This window comes from Oryza glaberrima, chromosome 10 (genome assembly GCF_000147395.1).
Source record: "Oryza glaberrima chromosome 10, OglaRS2, whole genome shotgun sequence".
In the NCBI taxonomy this organism is placed as follows: Eukaryota; Viridiplantae; Streptophyta; class Magnoliopsida; order Poales; family Poaceae; genus Oryza; species Oryza glaberrima.
Window position 1 is genome coordinate 1,976,758 of NC_068335.1, and position 21,281 is coordinate 1,998,038.

The 21,281-nt window shown below is 42.4% G+C and overlaps 1 protein-coding gene across 3 annotated transcripts; it reads left to right on the forward strand.

Moving 5' to 3' along the window:
- The first annotated feature begins 348 nt into the window (after positions 1-348).
- LOC127785690 (uncharacterized) lies at positions 349-20,544 on the forward strand. 3 transcript variants are annotated; one of them, XM_052313091.1, is made up of 2 exons: positions 349-797; positions 18,717-20,544. In XM_052313091.1, exons 1-2 carry the CDS (start codon positions 423-425, stop codon positions 20,346-20,348), a joined length of 2,007 nt encoding a protein of 668 aa, XP_052169051.1. In that variant the 5' UTR covers positions 349-422; the 3' UTR covers positions 20,349-20,544. The 3 variants fall into 3 exon arrangements, 1 of the variants encoding a protein (XP_052169051.1); XR_008019852.1 differs by lacking the exon at positions 18,717-20,544 and adding an exon at positions 1,622-2,061 and having other exon boundaries at positions 685-797; XR_008019853.1 differs by lacking the exon at positions 18,717-20,544 and adding an exon at positions 13,841-14,298 and having other exon boundaries at positions 706-797.
- The last annotated feature ends 737 nt before the right edge of the window (positions 20,545-21,281 follow it).

The following is a 21,281-nucleotide window of genomic DNA, read 5'->3' on the forward strand; positions in this document are numbered from 1 at the left end:
CAAAATTCGTAAGATAACTGGGCACAATATATATTTAAGTTTAATATTCCTATTATGCGCACGGGCTTCTTGCTAATAGTAAAGAAAAAAAAAGAGAAAGGTTATACGATGCATGAGAGAGCGAAGAGACCACTTAAATATATACTCTTTCTGTTTTATATTGTACAAAGAAGCTTTGATTTTTTTTCTAGTCAAATTTTTTAATTTTGAACGTTTTGTAATATTGAGCGGAGGGAGCTAGTACTGTACAATATAATAAAGAAAATGTGGTCAGGGCGACAGCTTGGCCGTGGATGCATACAAATATGTACGCCTATCAACCATTAGCACACGCAGATCGACCCAGCACACGCGCGAGCATCAGACCACCATCAAGTTAGCTAGCTAGAGAGCGAACAGGGAAGAAGCTAGCTAATGAAGGAATGCGTCACTCGGGTGCTACCGCTACAAGATGGTGGGACGAGTGGGGACTGCGCGTCCTGGTCCTTGCCAGCCTCGGCGTTCAGTATGCCATGTTGCTCATCGCCGGCAAGCGTAAATTCTGCACACCAGGCTGGTTCAGAATCATCGTGCGCATCCTATTCATAGGATGCGACGTTGTAGCGCTAGCTGCGCTTGCCACGCTCTTCAATCGTCAAAAGAGTTCCTCGCCGGCACACATAATTAGCAGCAGCAACCTAGAAGTTTTATGGGCGCCTATCCTGCTGATGCACATCGGTGGACAAGCTGTCGCTACCGTCTCCAGCATAGAAAAGCACGATCAGTTGCTGAGGTTCATCCAAACTGCCCTAACAAAGGTTAGTGTCGTGAACTCATAGCTTTAAATCTAGTGCCTAGCTGCATATTTCATGATCAAGAATCATCTTTAATTATTTTATTCCCTTCTATTTTTTACTCCATGCCTAGCTTCTGAATTGATCTTGTCAAAATTCCACATTCAGATATTTTTTTTCCAATCAGATGAATTTTCGCTATATAGTGGTTCCTAGAACTTGAACCTGCGAACTCAGTCAGCATAACTTCCTTCCCATACTCTCAATCTCAGTCTCAGGTGTCACTGATAGCAATGAGATGTTTTTTTTTTGGCAGTGTCTATACAACACCTGATCATTTTAGAGGCTTCTCTAACGCTTGATTTTTCAGCCATCCATTTTTAAGATGTTTTGCTCGGATTATATCTAACTTTATACTAACAAAAAAGATCAGGTGTTATGGGAGGTTCCAACACCCTAATTGTTTTATTCACTACCCCAGAATATCAAAAAGACACCCACCATTATATTGGTGCCGCTTCATCTAAAATTATCACATATGAGTCATTCTTCCCTCTCTACTCTACCACTCTACCCTAAGTCACAAGAAGGACCAACGATAAAAACCGGCACATATGACACTCCCATATATACCGGTTCTCAATAAAAAAGAGCACGCATGGTATCACATAACAATTGTTTTCTTAAAATACATAACTTTTTCATACCATCTTGTATAAAGATAAACTTTGTATCAAAGTTGTAGAGCTCGATGGCATCTATTACTTTGTAGTTGACTTGTGTGGCTGGAGATTGGTTTTTCGGACCACACAATTAGGGGTGTTAACGACCAAATTTGATAACCTCAGTATCGGAGATGAAGATCATATCGAAGCGGAGTTTAAGACGGAGATCGTTGCGAAACAGAGCAAGAATCGGCTGCAGTCCAAATCGGCTACGGTTAGGATCGGCAGAGTTCGAGTTGGATAGGGCTAGCCGATACAGCCGATTCCGATAATACGACTCGGTGTGCGTCATCGGGTTCGGATTGATGTGCTTCAAGATGATTGCCACGCATGGATAGAATCCTTGGAAGGCAATTGTATCTATTAATTAGGATATTCTATGTAATTTCCATAGAGATATGTTTGGGCAAAAGTCTGCCGTAAAGACTTATGGTATCTTAGAGTTTGTTAGAGATAATAGTCGTGTCCGTTATGGACGTATCTTGTAATTCTCGGGTATAAATAGACCCCGAGCCCTATGTACTAATAACAACACATTCAATACAATCTCGGCGCATCGCCACCCTTTTGCTTTAATTTTATTTCGACGAGTTCGTGCTTTCGGGTTGAGCTGCATCGATTTCGATCTTCAACAAGAGGTAAAACTTGTCATGACGACTTATGTTCTCAGGATTAGTGCTTCCATCTTTATGACACTCTAATCTTGTCTATATAATTTGTCGAGTTATCATATATCTCACATAATCTTCGATAATATCATTATCTAACCTATAATCGGCTAACATCTGTTAATGGAAGGTAGCCGATTAGGTTAGACAATGACGTTAACTTAGATTATGTGATATATCTACCATTCTATGAAACTTCCAGCGGCTTGATTGTCTAGATATTGTTCTTCTTTTCATACTTAATGCTGCATCAGTTGAGTTTGATCTATTATGTCATGCTTAGAACTGCAATCTCTAACCTGCTTTCTGGTTGCCGATTAGGGTAGTATCGGAGTTTCAACCGATCTTACCTGATTTAACTACTTTTGTCCCATATGCTTAATCCATATGATAAATCTGCCCTTTATGTTAAGATCTTGTCGCATCTAAATATATTAGGCTTCTGTTTGGTATATTCTACTTGCTTTAATATCTTAATATAGAGTGGTATCGGAGTATTAGCCGATACATGCTAGATCTATTTGATCGGCTATGCTATGAATGTATATAATCCCACTATTAATATATATTTCAATCAAGTGATTTATACTGTCTCGGCAAGGCGACCGATCTATCCCAATTATTTGATTTAAGTATATATCGATACAAGGATTATATATCGTTGATATCTACAGCCGATCGAGTAGATCTGGTTCTGGTTTGTTCATTGATATTTGCCGATCGATGTACATATGACATCGGCTTGAAATAAATGATATGTCATCAGCACCTAGCCGATCGGCTATCATTTATAGGATTAATTGCGGTTTCTTTGTTCTATTTCTTGTTGATTGCAGGATCAAATCAACTGGCATGCTCATACATCCGAAGGCGAGTTTTGGACCTACACTGGAGTTAAGCAGATCTCCCAGGCCTCGTGTTTTCTGTCAACACGCTTTTGGCACACCTGGTGGGACCAATTAGAAGTCAGAAATCAATCTTCCTCATGGCCGAGAAGCTGCCACCATCGCCATCCTCGGCTAGCCCGGGTACTGTTAAAGAGAAAATCCAGAGACTAGGTTTGAGTGAAGTCAATGAAGGGAATATTGTGACTATTGATCCGGAAAAGCTCACACCTGACCAGAGGAAGGATTTCGAAGCAATGATGCAACAAGCTCGAGATCAGTTCTTTAAATCGTTCACACAGACTCGCAAGGGAACATTTGTTCAAAAGTATAACGTAAAGGTGGTTCCCGATGAGCCTGAAACCAGTACCTCTAAGGATGGAGAAGGAAAGAGAGTCAGGGTGACGACTCTCAGGGGGTACATGGAGTTCAAGGTGATGGTGCTCACGAGTCACAAGGAGGAAATCTTAATCAGGACGGTGAGACAACACAAGATTTCTTCAACAATTTACAAGATCGAGTGGACTACGCCGTACACAATGCTTTGATCAATCAATCTGGAGTGTTAGTCAACACCTTGTCAAACATCATGAAGACGATAGCCGATGGATCAATAGCTGAGCATCAAGCTGCAGGCCCGGTCTATTTGCTGGGAGGTGTTTTTCTGAATTATCGGACTTTGATCACCGATGTTCAGCCACCTGCTCAAGCAGTTCTTCCGAGTGCACCATCGGCTCAGCCGATGGCACCGCCTTTGACTTCTCTGCCTGCTCCATCAGCATCGACACCAGGTCAGCCAATTAATCCTCGGCTATTGATGAGGGAGCAGCCACAGCATGGCGGGCAGACGGTAAATCGGCCAACACAGGATCAGGTGGCTGCTATGTTTCTACCCCTCCAAGCTACTGTCAATTTGATTCAGCAGACGCCACCAAGGCAACAGGTTGTGCAGCCGACTCAACAAACTCCACTAAGGCAGCAGGTTGTGCAGCCAGTTCAGCCAACACCTCCAGGACAACAAACTATATAGCCAATTCCACAGTAAGCCTTGATGAATCAATCGGCTAGACAATCGGCTAGACACGGCCTGAATCAGGTTGTTCCAGAGCATTTGGTTCACCATATGCAGCCAGATGGTACGGTGATGCCTCAGATTGTACCCGAGCACTTGGTGCAAAGTATTCAACCGAACTACCAGAATTACCAAGGGGGCAATCTAAATTATCAATATCAACCTCCTTCCCCGCAAGCCCAGTATCAGCAAGGAGGGCTAACCCAATCTCAGTTTGCTTCTCAATATAATTAGTTTGAACCAATGCAGCAACAGTCGCAAGGAGCAGCTCAGCAACGGCCATGGGCCGATGTAATTGCTGATGTGATGAGGGAACAATTTGGGCTTAAGCCGAAAGATACTGGAAAGTTGTATCGACAACCTTACCATGAGTGGTTTGAGAGAGTTCCTCTTCCTAACCGATTTAAAATCCCAGATTTCTCCAAATTTTCGGGACAAGATGGTGTGTCAACATATGAACACATTAGCTGATTTTTAGCTCAGTGTGGCGAAGCATCGGCTGTAGATGCTCTCAGAGTTAGGTTATTCCGGTTGTCCTTGTCTGGATCGGCTTTTACTTGGTTTTCTTCTTTACCATATGGGTCAGTCAATAGTTGGGCTGACTTGGAGAAGCAGTTTCACAGCTATTTCTACAGTGGAGTTCATGAGATGAAGTTATCTAACTTGACGGCAATTAAGCAAAGACATGATGAACCTGTACATGAGTATATTCAGAGGTTCAGAGAGATGAGGAATAAGTGCTTTAGCTTGATTTTGACTGATGCCCAGTTAGCCGATTTGGCTTTTCAAGGCATGATTCCTCCGATTAGGGAGAAATTCTCATATGAAGATTTCGATAGCCTGTCACATCTTATGCAGAAGGTAACATTGCATGAACAGAGGTTTGCAGAGGCCAGGAGAAGCTCTAAGAGGGTTAATCATGTTTGCCCTTACATGTATGTGTCGGATAATGATGATGATGACTCTGAAATAGCTGCAGCCGAATGGGTAAGGAGTAAAAAGGTTATACCTTGTTAGTGGTAAAGAATTCTGGAAAAGAGGAGAGATATGATTTTGATATTACCAAAGCTGACAAGATTTTTGATCTGCTACTCCGAGAAAAGCAAATTCAGCTCCCCGCTGGTCATGTAATTCCATCGGCTGAGGAACTAGGCAAAAAGAGGTATTGCAAATGGCATAATTCTGGATCTCATTATACTAATGATTGCAAGGTTTTTAGACAGCAAATTCAAGTAGCCATTGAAGGGGGGAAGATTAAGTTTGTTGATTCCAAAAAGCCGATGAAGGTTGATGGTAATCCTTTCCCTGTTAACATGGTGCATACCGTTGGTCGGATAGCCGATGCGGGACGAGCGAGAGGTTTTCACGTGAATTCGGCTAAAATTATAAATAAGTATCAGAGGAAGCACGACAAACAACACGAGAGGCATTATGAAGAAGATAATGGTGGTTTTGATCCTCATTGGAGTTGTGAGTTCTTTCGGTTCTGCTGGAATGAGGGTATGAGGCTACCATCTATCGAAGATTGTCCTGGGTGCAGTGATATTACAGAGAGTTGAAGCCGATCGTACAATAGAGGCAATCGGCTGAAGCAAGCGAGAGTTCCTGTTCATCAAAGATTGGGCCCGGTAAATCAAAATGATTACTTGGAGGGAGACGAGGATAGGAAGAATCAGTGGTGTCCTTCTGGTATTTTTACAAAGAATCAGAAAAGAAGGGTTCAAAGGTTGAGGAATAGGGAGCGCTTCCAGGATGTCGAGCAGGAAATTGGTCATCGACTGAGAAAAGCAAAACCGAGGAAGGAGTGGCGTGTTAAGATTCACGTTCCTGGGGCCGATGATATTTCAGCCGACGAGGCAAAGAGGTTGGCAAAAGGGAAAAGTATTGTAACGGCGCCAATTAACATGGTTTTTACTTTGCCAGCCGAATTCGGGATTGATCAAGCCGATGTTGACGAAGTGGAAGAGGAATCGGCTAAGTTGGTTCCATCACCAGAACGAGCAGTCTTTGAAAAGCCTGAGGGGACAGAAAATCGGCATCTTAAACCATTGTATATAAATGGCTATGTCAATGGGAAGCCGATGTCTAAGATGATGGTCGATGGTGGGGCTGCGGTAAATCTGATGCCTTATACTACGTTCAGAAAGTTAGGTAGAAGTGCCGAAGATCTCATCAAGACAAACATGACGCTTAAAGACTTTGGTGGCAATCCATCGGAAACAAAGGGTGTTCTGAATGTAGAGTTGACAGTCGGCGGTAAAACTATCCCTACCACAATTTTTGTCATCGATGGGAAAGGTTCTTACAGCTTGTTGCTTGGAAGGGATTGGATTCATGCCAATTGTTGTATTCCTTCAACCATGCATCAGTGCTTGATTCAGTGGCAAGGCGAAAAGATTGAGATTATGCCAGCCGACAGGTCAGTTAATGTTGCCAGTGCCGATTTGGCTCTTTGGGAGATGGATGGCCTTGATTGTTTATCTGGGAAGGTTTGGAATGGAGATTTTCTAAAAGTGTCCGATTCTGATATACAGCCGATTGAAGATGAAGAACCCAAGCTATTATTTTGAGGGTGTTGTGGAGGGTTCAAGCGTCTACGCCAAGGACACAGTAGATGATCTCGATGACAAGCAAGGTCAGGGTTTTATGTCGGCCGATGATTTAGAAGAAGTGGATATAGGTCCAGGTGATCGACCAAGGCCGACATTTATTAGTAAGAATTTGTCTTCAGAATTTAGAACCAAGCTGATAGAGCTTTTGAAAGAGTTTAGAGATTGCTTTACTTGGGAATATTATGAGATGCCAGGACTCAGCCGATCGATCATCGAACATCAGCTACCTCTAAAACCAGGGATTAGACCGTACCAGCAGCCTCCGAGGAGATGCAAAGCCGATATGCTTGAACCTGTTAAAGCTGAAATCAAACGTTTGTATGATGCTAGTTTTATCCGTCCTTGCCGATATGCTGAATGGGTTTCTAGTATAGTTCCTGTTATCAAGAAGAACGGAAAGGTGAGGGTCTGCATTGATTTCAGGGATTTGAATAAAGCTACCCCAAAGGACGAATATCCAATGCCAGTGGCCGATCAGTTGGTTGATGCTGCTTCAGGACATAAGATATTAAGTTTTATGGATGGAAACGCGGGATATAATCAAATCTTTATGGCCGAAGAAGATATCCATAAGACGGCCTTCAGATGTCCTGGTGCAATCGGCTTGTTTGAATGGGTTGTAATGACTTTCGGCCTGAAGAGTGCTGGAGCTACGTACCAAAGAGCTATGAATTATATATATCATGATCTGATCGGCTGGCTGGTTGAAGTCTATATTGATGATGTGGTTGTTAAATCTAAAGAAGTAGAGGACCACGTAGCCGATTTGAGAAAAGTTTTCGAGAGGACTAGGAAATATGGTTTGAAGATGAATCCGACAAAATGTGCTTTTGGTGTATCGGCTGGCCAGTTCTTGGGATTTCTTGTTCATGAGAGGGAGATTGAAATACCTCAGAGAAGTATCAATGCGATCAAAAAGATTAAGCCTCCGGGAAACAAGACAGAGTTGCAGGAGATGATCGGCAAAATTTATTTTGTTCGAAGGTTTATCTCTAATTTGTCTGGAAAACTGGAACCTTTTACACCATTGTTAAGATTGAAAGCCGATCAGCAATTTAGTTGGAGGGCAGAACAACAGAAGGCTTTGGATAATATCAAGGAATATTTGAGTTCTCCTCCGGTATTGATTCCACCGCAAAAAGGGGTTCCTTTCCGGTTATATTTGTCAGCCGGTGATAAGTCAATCAGCTCGGTCTTGATTCAGGAGCTTGAAGGAAAAGAGAGGGTTGTGTTCTATTTAAGCCGTCGGCTCTTGGATGCAGAGACAAGGTATTCTCCTGTGGAGAAATTGTGTTTGTGTTTATATTTTTCTTGCACTAAGTTAAGGCATTACTTGTTGTCCAATGAATGCACTCTGGTATGTAAAGCCGATGTGATCAAGTACATGCTATCGGCTCCAATTTTAAAAGGGAGAGTTGGCAAATGGATATTTTCTTTAACAGAGTTTGATCTTCGGTACGAGTCACCAAAGGCTGTAGCCGATTTTATTGTAGATCATCGTGATGATTCAATCGGCTTGGTTGATATTATACCTTGGATATTATTTTTTGATGGATCTGTGTGCAGTCATGGTTGTGGTATCGGCTTGGTTATAAATGTGCCTTGGGGGGCAAGTTTTGAATTTGCCTATGCTATTAAACATCCCGTGACTAATAATCAGGCTGAGTATGAGGCAGTCTTAAAAGGGTTACAGTTGCTTCGGGAAGTTGAAGCCGATGCTGTTGAAATCATGGGTGATTCGTTGTTGGTGATTAGTCAATTGGCAGGAGAGTATGAATGCAAGGATGATACATTGGTGATTTATTACGAAAAATGCCGAACGTTGATAAATGAATTTCGGCTGGTGACTTTGAAGCACGTATCTCGAGAACAGAATATAGAGGCTAATGATTTGGCTCAAGGAGCATCGGGATACAAGCCAATGACAAAATATATCGAGATAGAGATTGCTACGATTACAGCCGATGATTGGAGATATGATGTGTTTCAGTACTTACAAAATCCATCTCAATCGGCTTCGCGGAAATTGCGTTATAAGGCTTTGAAATATACTTTATTGGATGATGATCTCTACTATCAGACGATTGATGGAGTGTTGCTTAAATGTTTGAGTGCCGATCAGGCAAAAGTTGCAATTGGCGAAGTTCATGAAGGGATCTGTGGTACACATCTGTCGGCTCATAAAATGAAGTGGTTGCTCCGACGTGCTAGATATTTTTGGCCGACGATGCTGGAGGATTGTTTCAGATATTATATAGGTTGTCAAGATTGTCAGAAGTTTGGAGCGATCCAGAGGGCGCCGGCATCGGCTATGAATCCTATCATTAAACCATGGCCTTTTAGAGGTTGGGGAATCGATATGATCGGCATGATTAATCCACCCTCGAGTAAAGGACATAAGTTTATATTGGTGGCAACCGATTATTTTACTGAGTGGGTAGAGGCGGTTCCTTTAAAGAAAGTTGATTCTGGGGACGCTATACAGTTTGTTCAAGAGCATATAATCTATCGATTTGGTATCCCTCAAACTATTACGACCGACCAAGGTTCAATTTTCGTATCCGATGAGTTTGTTCAGTTTGCCGATAGCATGGGAATTAAATTGTTGAATTCTTCATCGTATTATGCACAAGCTAATGGGCAGGCCAAGGCATCTAATAAGAGCTTGATCAAGTTGGTTAAGAGGAAAATTTCTGATTATCCTCGGCAATTGCATACTCGGCTAGCTGAAGCATTGTGGTCTTATCGGATGGCTTGTCATGGATCGATACAGGTTCCTCCTTATAAACTTGTTTATAGTCATGAGGCTGTTTTACCGTGGGAAGTTAGAATCGGCTCGAGAAGAACAGAGTTGCAAAATACTTTAACAGCCGATGAGTATTATAACCTTATGGCCGATGAAAGGGAGGATCTGGTTCAATCGCGGCTACGAGCCCTTGCAAAGGTGACTAAGGATAAGGAGCAGGTTGCACGGCATTATAATAAGAAAGTAGTACCCAAGGATTTTTCGGAAGGTGAACTTGTATGGAAGTTGATTCTGCCGATTGGGACTCGGGATAGCAAATTCGGCAAGTGGTCGCCGAATTGGGAAGGACCATTCTAAATTCATAAGGTGGTGTCTAAAGGAGCATACATGTTGCAAAGACTCGATGGAGAAGTTTATGGCCGGGCTCTAAATGGCAAATACTTGAAGAAATATTATCCCAGTATTTGGGTTAATGCATGATCGGTTAGTGTTGCCGATACATAATAGCCGATGTGTTTGCATCGCCTTGAGATGGCCGATATTGTTATATCGCCCTTAGTTGCTTTTCACTATTGTAGTCGGTTGTGGTTTGCCGATGTACAAATGGCTAATGTTGTTATATCGCCCTTAGTTGTTTTTCCATATTGTAATCGGTTGTGGTTTGCCGATGTACAAAATGGCCGATATTGTTATATCGCCCTTAGTCGTTTTTATAATTTTATCAATGTTTTTGACATTGTAAAATTAGAGGGGCACATACATAGAGAATTGCAAATTGTTGAGCGAATTTGGAAGATATGTTAATCGGCACAAGGATGGCACAAGGATTGTATAGACAGCAAAGTAACTAGGGTGTCTTAGCCGATGACAAAAGTTTTCTAAAGACTATTACATGGGAAGTCACTGAGACAAGTATCGCTGGATAGCCGATATAGCTCTTTGCCTAATTTGCTCTATTTCTTCAATAGCTTGGGCGTCTTGAGCATCGGTTTTAGGGATGACTTTCAAGGACTTAGTCATCTCGGCGATGTTCTTGATAGTCGATTTTAGCCTTGCCTTCTGATCTTCGACAGCTTGAGGGAGATCGGCTAACTTCTTGTGCTCTAGATCCAGTTCAGCATTGCATTCTTGAAGTTGTGCCAAGAGTTCAATCTTGCGAGCTTCAAGCCGATCAATGTTGGACTTGATCGGGCCTTCAGAAAACTGATCAAGCTTGGCTTTCTCTTCAGGAACAAGCTGCCGATTGGCTTGGATTGTAGCCTTGATATCCTTGCGCTCCCGGCGATCGGCTAACCTCTGCCTGGCTTTCTCCAGTTTAAATTGGTGTTGCTCGAGATAGACGGCTGGAGTAAGAGCGTCGGCTAGTTCATCTGGGAGTAAGGCTTGGATATCTGCAAATCTTGCCCGGATCGAGCCACAGTTAGTCACCAGGTTATCTAGCGATGCTCCTAGCCGATGGGAGATGTCTTCGAGTGTTTTCTTTACATCATCAGACAGGAGAGCTGTTGCTTTACTGGTGGTGTCTTCTTCTGTTTCATCGAGGTAATCTTTAATGTCGAAGGAAAACAGATCGGCTAAGACCTGCAAGAGACAATATCATGGATGATTAAGGATCAAGATATGACTGGCCGATCTCAAATTTATGTCAACAAAACTTACTGGAATAGAAGGTGCTGCTAATTGTTCCTCCTCTTCAACATGATGACTGCCTGCAGCCGATGGAGTGCGGCCGCCTGATTCCGCCTGCACAAGAGGGGAAGAAGGAGGAGAAGGCTGCCAAAGGGATAAATGTTAGATATAATCAGCCCAAATCAGTTAATGAGATGATAGAAAGTATCTTACTAGTGGAGCTGGTTTAGGGGTTGAAGCAGCCGATCTCTTCCTCACAGCAATTTTCTCTCTATATTTATTAAAATTGTGAGGAATCGGCTATAAGGTAAATAACTACAAAAGTGGACAGAGAAAGTTGCTTACCCTTGCCAAGTGAGTTGGAGCAGAAGGGGATGGAGGAGCTTGCTTAGGCGAAGCCGATGGTGTTCTTTCAGTATCGCTTACTTTGGCTGCAGCTTGGTCGATGTCTTCCTCAATTTCTTCTTCATCCATAGCTTGTTCAATGGATGGATCTAGGGCGGGCAAATCGTCAGCTGGCTTAGCTTTCTTTGTCTTAGCCTTCTTCTTCGGAGCCAGGGCTAAAGTATCTGCAGCCGATGATCTGGTTCTCCACTTCTTGCCGGTATCGGCTGGTTCTCTGATGAGTCCTCGGAGAAGTGATGAGGTCTTTGGGGCATTGTAGCCGATGGCAGAAGGAGATGGCCCACCTCCATTGGGAATCAAGCTTGGGGCATACTCAATGTCTTTACCACTATTGCTTTGACGAGGAGGGGAGGATTCTATTGTCTACAAATCAAAAAGAAGATTAGTTAAGACTAGTCGGGTAGGCAGTTATTCAAATGGAATCAAGTGAGTTAAGACTTCCTTGAGGAATGGTGTCTGGGAACAGGTCCGTCATGTACATGGAGGCCGATTGATGGAATAAATGCAGCTTCCATTCACCCCACCATCTGTCAAATGCCCTGCTCCTGAACCTTGCCAGCTTTATGTTCTCAATACTGCCTAATGGAGGTCCAGGGATGTTCAATAGCCGTTCCATCATTAAGGTTGAAGAGATGTCGCCTCTGCATTGGATCTTGTCGGCAAAGAACAGGCCGATCGGCAGTTGTCCCATTCCGAGCTGTCTGGCCGATGACATCGGATGATAAAACTCATAGGAGACTTGAATATTTCTCCCTTGATGGATGCCAACTGGGAGAATACATGGGCTGATGGCAGTAGTAAAGATTTCTCTAGATTGCTAAAACTTTTCATGATTAATGTCTTCGAACCTGAAATCGGCTGGCAGTTCAAAATCCATTGAGTCGGCATAGAAGAACCAAACTCGGGCATCCTTTGAAATCCATCATAAAAACTGAAGAACCAATCCTTCAGAAGTTCAGCCGATAGCTTTGCTCCTGCATCGGCTGGTGTAGATGCATATTCACCGTAAGACATACACCTACGGTGGGTTTGCTCTTCCTCGTTTTCATCTGTGATCGGCTCCAACCTTGGAAATTCGGCTTCTGTCACAGATAGCCGATTGACAACTTTCATGACTACCAGGTTTAGCCAGGATTGCAAGAGCCACTATGGTCCATCTGCTCCAACCACTGAGCCGATAATTATCTTGGCTGATGCATTGTTTAACATCTGGTATAGATAGCCGAGAAGGATTTTGCCTAAGGGAAATTGTTTCTTCGTTACTAGGGCCTCAGCTAAGAATTGCCAATTGGTTGTAGGACCACAGCTTGATCCGCAGAAAAGGAATTTCTCCAACCACATTAGCAGAAAAGCTGCATGTTCTCTAGGAGTGACTAGCCCTTTGCCCATATATGCTGAAATATATCCTGACCAACCCCCAATGCTCTTAGTTTTGAACTCAAAGGTGTTCTTGGTGTTCAAGTTCATGGGGTTAGCCGATGAAGTCACATCTAGGCCAGTGAGCATGATGATGTCCAGCAGAGTAGGGGTCATCGGCCCTTGGTTGAAGAGGAAAGCATTGAGGGTGTTGGACCAAAAATAAGTTGCAGCAGCCATCAGGGGTTCATCTTTAGCCGAATTTGCTATTGTGAGAGCTAGGGCTTGGCTGATTCCAATCTCATCCCGATGGCCTTGTTTGCTAGCCGACATCCGTTTGTACCATACAGGCCAGCTTTTCTCCAGCGAAGGCCAGGATTTAAAGGTGTTTTTCCAGTGACTTATGTTTGGATTGGCCGACCTAAAAGGGGTTCTATTGGTTTCGGCTATGATAAACTCAGTGGGGTCTAGATTGCCAATTGGACCGAGAAAGTATTGTTGGTCATGCAACAAACTGGGAACCGCAACAAGATTGGAAAGATGCTACAAGAATAGAGAAGAAGAAAACAGGATAAGACAAGCGAAAACCGGTCTGATGAACAGAAAAGGGGATCTAGCCGATGGGGACTTACTTTAGCGTACTCGGCTGATGATACGGCGGTCGGACTGGTGGAGGTCGACATCGTCGCAGGCGGAGATCTGGCCAGGGGTGGAATCGCCTGGAAATCGCCCTGCGTGTTGAGGAGGTCGCCGGAGAGAGAGAAGACGGGATTTGCTTAAGCGGTGAAAACGGAAATCACGGCGTGAAGATTCCCAGGAGCAACGGTTAGTATTTAAAAGCGGAGTGATAATGGTCGGGAAAACGGCAAGTGCGAGTTTCTCTCAGAGTCGGTATGTGGCAAATCAGAAACATTATCCAATATTCCGGACTTGGGGGGCATGTGTTAATGACCAAATTTGGTAACCTCAGTATCGGAGATGAAGATCATATGGAAGCGGAGTTTAAGACGGAGATCGTTGTGAAACAGAGCAAGAATCGGCTGCAGTCCAAATCGGCTACGGTTAGGATCGGCAGAGTTTGAGTTGGATAGGGCTAGCCGATACAGCCGATTCCGATAATACGACTCGGTGTGCATCATCGGGTTCGGATTGATGTGCTTCAAGATGATTGCCACGCATGGATAGAGTCCTTGGAAGGCAATTGTATCTGTTAATTAGGATATTCTATGTAATTTCCTTAGAGATATGTTTGGGCAAAAGTCTGCCGTAAAGACTTATGGTATCTTAGAGTTTGTTAGAGATAATAGTCGTGTCCGTTATGGACGTATCTTGTAATTCTCGGGTATAAATAGACCCCGAGCCCTATGTACTAATAACAACACATTCAATACAATCTCGGCGCATCGCCACCCTTTTGCTTTAATTTTATTTCGACGAGTTCGTGCTTTCGGGTTGAGCTGCATCGATTTCGATCTTCAACAAGAGGTAAAACTTGTCATGACGACTTATGTTCTCAGGATTAGTGCTTCCATCTTTATGACACTCTAATCTTGTCTATATAATTTGTCGAGTTATCATATATCTCACATAATCTTCGATAATATCATTATCTAACCTATAATCGGCTAACATCTCTTAATGGAAGGCAGCCGATTAGGTTAGACAACGACGTTAACTTAGATTATGTGATATATCTACCATTCTATGAAACTTCTAGCGGCTTGATTGTCTAGATATTATTCTTCTTTTCATACTTAATGCTGCATCAGTTGAGTTTGATCTATTAAGTCGTGCTTAGAACTGCAATCTCTAGCCTGCTTTCTGGTTGCCGATTAGGGTAGTATCGGAGTTTCAGCCGATCTTACCTGATTTAACTACTTTTGTCCCATATGCTTAATCCATATGTTAAATCTGCCCTTTATGTTAAGATCTTGTCGCATCTAAATATATTAGGCTTCTGTTTGGTATATTCTACTTGCTTTAGTATCTTAATATAGAGTGGTATCGGAGTATTAGCCGATACATGCTAGATCTATTTGATCGGCTATGCTATGAATGTATATAATCCCACTATTAATATATATTTCAATCAAGTGATTTATACTATCTCGGCAAGGCGACCGATCTATCCCAATCACTTGATTTAAGTATATATAGATACAAGGATTACATATCGTTGATATCTACAGCCGATCGAGTAGATCTGGTTCTGGTTTGTTCATTGATATTTGTCGATCGATGTACATATGACATCGGCTTGAAATAAATGATATGTCATCGGCACCTAGCCGATCGGCTATCATTTATAGGATTAATTGCGGTTTCTTTGTTCTATTTCTTGTTGATTGCAGGATCAAATCAACTGGCACACTCATACATCCGAAGGCGAGTTTTGGACCTGCACTGGAGTTAAGCAGATCTCCCAGGCCTCGTGTTTTCTGTCAACAAGGGGTTAGGGGAATTTTCACTTTACCAACTTATTATATATATGATTTCTTAGACCTCCTCATTGAGAGACTTGTCTCCCAATAAATTAGTCCGAGGCGGGGAGTCCAACTAGGCGCAAATGCACCAGCAACACAAGTAGCGCACCATCTAGTTTTGATTTAGAATCGGACCAGGAATACACCGTTCTCAATTTTCTCAAACTTCAATTTAGGTTTCCTCCAAAACTTTCTACTCTTGTGACCTAAAACTTCCAACTCGGGGAATCAACTTTCAAATTGAATAAAAACATTCAAATCGAATCCCAAAAGCATTCAACTCGGGGGCTCAACTTTTAAATCGGGTAAAAAAACTTTCAATTCGGGGACTAAAATTTCAAACCAAATCCCAAAAACTTTCAACTCAGGAACTCAACTTTCATACCGAATCCCCAAAACATTCAAATCGATGCAGCACTAAGTATGAAAAGAAACATAAAGTCTAAACAATCAAGCCCTTGATTGATTTTCAGGGTGGTGGATACCTTAGCTAATCTGGATCGATAAAACAATTTAGCCGATACCAGCAAAACCCTAGAAAAGATATGACCGACACAGGTAAATTGAATCCTCAACTTAGATTAACAAAGATATACTCTCTGTTCACTTTTGATTAACATATTTTTAAAACACAAAAATTCATATTTGATTATCATATTAAGTGGGGTTGTGGCAGAAATGCTTGGTACGCTGCGTTGCTTGCATGCCTGCAGCTCCATTGACAGAAATTTTGGTCAATCATTTAATGCAATCACAACTAATTGGGCAGTCCATGAGGCACGCAAGGATATGAAATGTTGATAGTGCTAATTGATGTTTATCTTGGTATTGTTGCACAAGCCAAATATGATGATAAAAAATGAACGGAGGGAGTATGATAAATAGGTGTTTACATCGACAAGATTAGAGTGTTGAGGCCTGTAACAGCCCCACTCTAGAACCACGTAGCCAGCCCATCCGACGGATGGGCCCACTTACACATACCACTCCACTTACACTTTCGTCCTCGCTTCATGTAAAAGGGTTAACCCGGGAGTGGCATGGTTGGAGGGAAGAGGCCTTATAAGTTAGCTCCACTCTTGCTAAACTAGCAAGGTGGTACTAAACATGCACACAGCTCTAATGGGCCACACAAGCCATATCCTAATTGCGCCGGGATGTCACAAGACCCTAGCCCCACCGATACAAACAGCCATAACAAGTGTTATCCCACGTCAGAGATCGAAGCCAATGTTGCCTAAGTCGAAACAAGAACTCGTCGAGAAAGACAAAAATAAAAAGAATGACGATGTGCTGAAAGTATATTGATCGAGAGATAGTTTACAATAACCCCGAGTGTACATATTTATACCCATAGGCTGTTAAGACTCCTGATCGGACACTAAACACACTTTCCTAAAGATAAAAGGAAAATTACAAATCCTGATCGGATACTAAACACATACTTCCTAAAGATAAAAGGAAAGTTACTAAATCTTGCCTAATTAATTGATAGAATTAAACTGTCATGCCATGGTCTTCATGATTCCTCCTTGAACTTGGTCTCTTCTGGATAGGTTTTCATTGGCTAATCGACTTATTTCCTTAACCGAATCCACTAAAGATACCAAATTTTGGTGTTAACAGGTACCAATATGTATCATACATGGTACCACATACGTATACAGTGACATCAGCATTGATATGGTACCTATAGGGTATCAGACCTAGTACTCGGGTACATATTCGATACTAATAGGTATCATACATGGTACCGCGTACTTATATAGTGTCGTCAGCATTAACATTAATATGACGTCATCACTTAAAGTATCCCGTCCGGATGCGATACCCTTTTTTAGCAGCTCTCAAAAGTTCATTAAATGTCCTACAAAATCTCTAAAGTGCTATGTTGCGATTCTATAAACATTTCTAACACTGGTGGAGAACTCATCTTTACTCACGGTTCGCAACCCCTTTGAATCCTGGGTATGCAACCGAGACAACCAATCTAGTCCCGGTTAGAAATACAAACCAGGACTAAAGATAGGCATCTTTAGTCCCAGTTGGAAACACCAACCAAGACTAAAGAGTTTTTTCCTTTTCTTTTGTTGTTTGATAAAATAAATATTCACAGACCAAACTCACAGATCAAATAAACATTCACATGCCAATCTCACAGAACAAAATTAATCATCCACAAATTCACAAAAACATCTCTAAAAAGTCTACAACATCACCACACATTTACATAAAAAACAACTACAGATCTCAGGGCCGTCGCCGCCGCCTCCGCGCCCCCCCCCCCCCCCCCGGTGTGGTGGGCCGCCACTCGTCGTCATCGGAGGAGGAGGGAGAGGGGAGAGGGGAGAGGGGAAGGGAGGGAGGAGGCCGGGAGAAGAAGAGATCGAGAAGGAGTGGAGGAGGAGAGGTTAAGATAAAGGAAGAGAGAGAGCAAGACGTGGGAGAGAGATATTTACTTCCTGTTGGTAATACCAACCGGGATTAAAGTTATGATCTTTAGTCCCGGTTGGTGATACCAACCGGGACCAAAGTTCACTCAGTGCCTGATAGTTATTGAACCGGGACTAAAGATCAAAAAATACCTCTGAACTTATGAACCGGCACTAAAATAGTTTTTAGTCCCGACTTTTAGTTGAACCGGGACTATTGTGGTTTTTGCCCAACCCATGAAATATCCAGTAGTGTAAGCTATCACATGACACTCTATAATAAATTAGAGAAAAATAAAATATCTCACCGTCAATTTTTACTTAAATCGGTGGAACCGTTATTGTACGTCATTCGATTAGGTCAATTAAAAGAATTCATCCCGTCCTCCTATCAACCATATATACAGAGAAAATACGTAATACGTACGTAACTGTTTCACTAGAAAAAGTCGAAAAAACACAACTACGTATTTACGTATGATATAAAAAAAGATAAAGCTTACGATCTGTTCGCCAGCCCAAAAAAAAACCAAAATACCATAAGTACGTACGTATGATAAGAAAAAAGTACAGAATTTTGAATACCATAACTACGTATTTACGTACGTGTGATAATACCATAATCTCGAATTTTGAAGTAGTGGTATAGAGGACTAGAAGTTGATCTGGTGGTTAAAAGAAAATTTGAGGCCTGTATTAAGGAGTATTCTCTAAATTTCAATGTATAACCAACGTGGCATTTTTTCTGGCAAATTTATAATTAATTGCGAATAGCAAAAAAAAAAGTAAGAAAAAAAGAGTAACGTGTAAGGTTATACAAGCCCTTTGAACACAACCAAATTCAAGAATAATATATAGTAGCCCATGCATAGGCATGTCAAAATGATAGCTAGTAGTATTCTTAAAATTGTTGTGTACATTGTATGTGTAGGGTGCGGTGGCCGCCTACTTGTTTTACAAGTCATGGTCATCGACTGATATGAGGCTGTTGACCGCTGCAATTTTGCTCTTCATCGCGTTGATCCCCAGAGGAATAATTAAATCCTTGTCTCTCAAGCAAACTGGCTTCAACTACATGCAAGACAAGTCTAATTCTGTGAGTCATCGGATGGATCAAAAACAACTTCAGGAAACCCTAAAAGAGATGAGATTTCTTATCTCTATTATGCCAGAGACATCGAATCACTACGAGATCCCAGCATACGAGCGCTTGTATATTCTCAGGTACATGCCTTCGCAGCTATGCTTAGACTATGTGAGATCCTATAAATCTCGCAGACAAACTCTAGAGTCCTTTTGGCGCCTCGACGACAGTCAACTCTACCGAGTTATAGAAGACGGGCTCTCCTTAATCTTTAGCCGTCTCTACACCGAGGACAGCAGGGTGGACTATATTTATAGTTGGTGGCCAGACATAGCCGGAATGAACCTCTTTGTATTTCTTTGCCTGTTTAAAGCAATTGGGAACACACCGCTCATCATAGCCATCGCCCTCTTCCACACCAGCCATAAGGAAGCTTACAGCGGTGGGGATATCACGGTTACATTTGTGCTGCTGTACGGCACGCTCTTTCTGGAGTTTAGTTTCTTGTTCAAACTGTTAACTTTCCGGTGGAAGTGGCAGTGGCGTAGCACGGTTCCCCAACTCAGCATTCTGAGGTTTTTCACCCACCATAAAAGGCATAGCAAGCTGATGGGCATCGCGAGATGGTTCAGATTCAGTAGCTTACTCTACAGTCGCTGGGGCAAGGAGGCCGCATGCGATTCGAGCCTCAAAATTACAACATTAGTCCGCCAACACATTAAACTCGGGTGGAACAACACTATAAATGATGCTGAGACATACAAGATGTTCAATGATACCACAGGCGAGTGGACATTCAACTTGCATAACTGTAACCAATTTCTGGAATTGATGTCTCCGTATCCATTGGATGAGAGCGTCATTATATGGCATTTGGCCACGGATTTGTGCTTTTACATTGGAGGCGCTCCAAATCATGATAATGCCAAGCGGTCCAGAGAGATTTCCAATTACATGGTATATCTGTTGTTTACTAACCCTGATATGCTGACTGTCAGCAGCAGAAAGTCCCTGTTCAAAACTGGATGTAGGGAACTCGAATATCTCCTAAGTGATGATTATCATGAGGTACATTCGGACGATCCTCAAGAAAAACATTCGGACGACATGGAATGTCTTGCCAAACAAATAAATGACAGGTTGACATCGCAATCTGAAGATCCTATTCGCTTAAATTATATTAGCACGGCCTGGAACCTTTCTAAAAACCTGAGGGAATTAAATGAAGAGAAGATGTGGAAAGTGATCCAAGGCGTGTGGGTGGAGATACTTTGCTTTTCTGCTGGAAGATGTCAAGGAGTCTTACACGCCAAGAGTCTTGGCTCTGGTGGGGAGTATCTGTCTTATGTCTGGTTCCTTCAGGCATATGCAGGTTTGGAGACATTCCCGGATAAACTTCAGAAGACGCACCTTATGTCCACATTTCAATCTCCCCAACGTGAATTCACTCAAAACACCAGCCGAAGTGACCTTACCTAGCTATATATTTCTCGAGGGTTCTATATTTCATGGTTCTGGATTCTTTTCCACTGCACTTGTACCCCTACTTGCAAGACAACTCATTTAATGTCTTTCCTGTGCTGCTGTTTATACTACTGTTGTGCTGTTTATATACTGCTGTTGTGTCGTTTGTACTTACGCATATATCGGCATGTACAATGCCACTTGATCATCATGTCCATGCATGAATTTAAAGCTAACGGGTTCGTCCCAACTAGTTCTGTAAAACCATGTATGATGGTTTATTTTGGGCTGGAAATTGGCAGAGGAATTTGACCATGTGTTGGTTTTTGTTGGAAAATTAGGTTGGACAGTTGACAAATATCACCATTGAGTATGTGTGATTAAAGTGGGTCAGGTGACGATATTATCTTTGCGGGAAACGGTTTATTTGGGTCTATTAATTAATGTGTAAGGTAACTTCACGACAACACTACCAAAATCTGTAAAGGTCTCGAGTGTCAAAAACCTACGAAGAATAGGCGAAAACACTCAGGAGCAGAAGTCCCGTTCAGGAAATAGCACTCGAGAAAGCTTCAACGGGAAAGTCATGATCTCCGGAATGTTCTGGGTCTACACTCGGGAGGCTGGATAATCCCGAGTGTTTACCGAGCATCGGAAAAGAATGTGCACTCGGGACAAAACTAGCATGTGGCAGGTACTGAGCTTCCACGAAGACACTTGGGAAGTTATTTGACGACGGAGGGGTGCCAATGGATTGTAATCCAGGTCGAACCCGCCCTGATCCATTTTGTCCCACAGCGCGCTTCCAAACCAATCCAAATCAATTCATCAGCGATAAAACCCGAACCAATCCAGTTCGACGGTAGGATTAGTCCTAAACAATCCAAAACAAAGGTAGAAAAATAGGCGACACTCCGGTGCTTTCTACTAATAGTATTATATTACCAG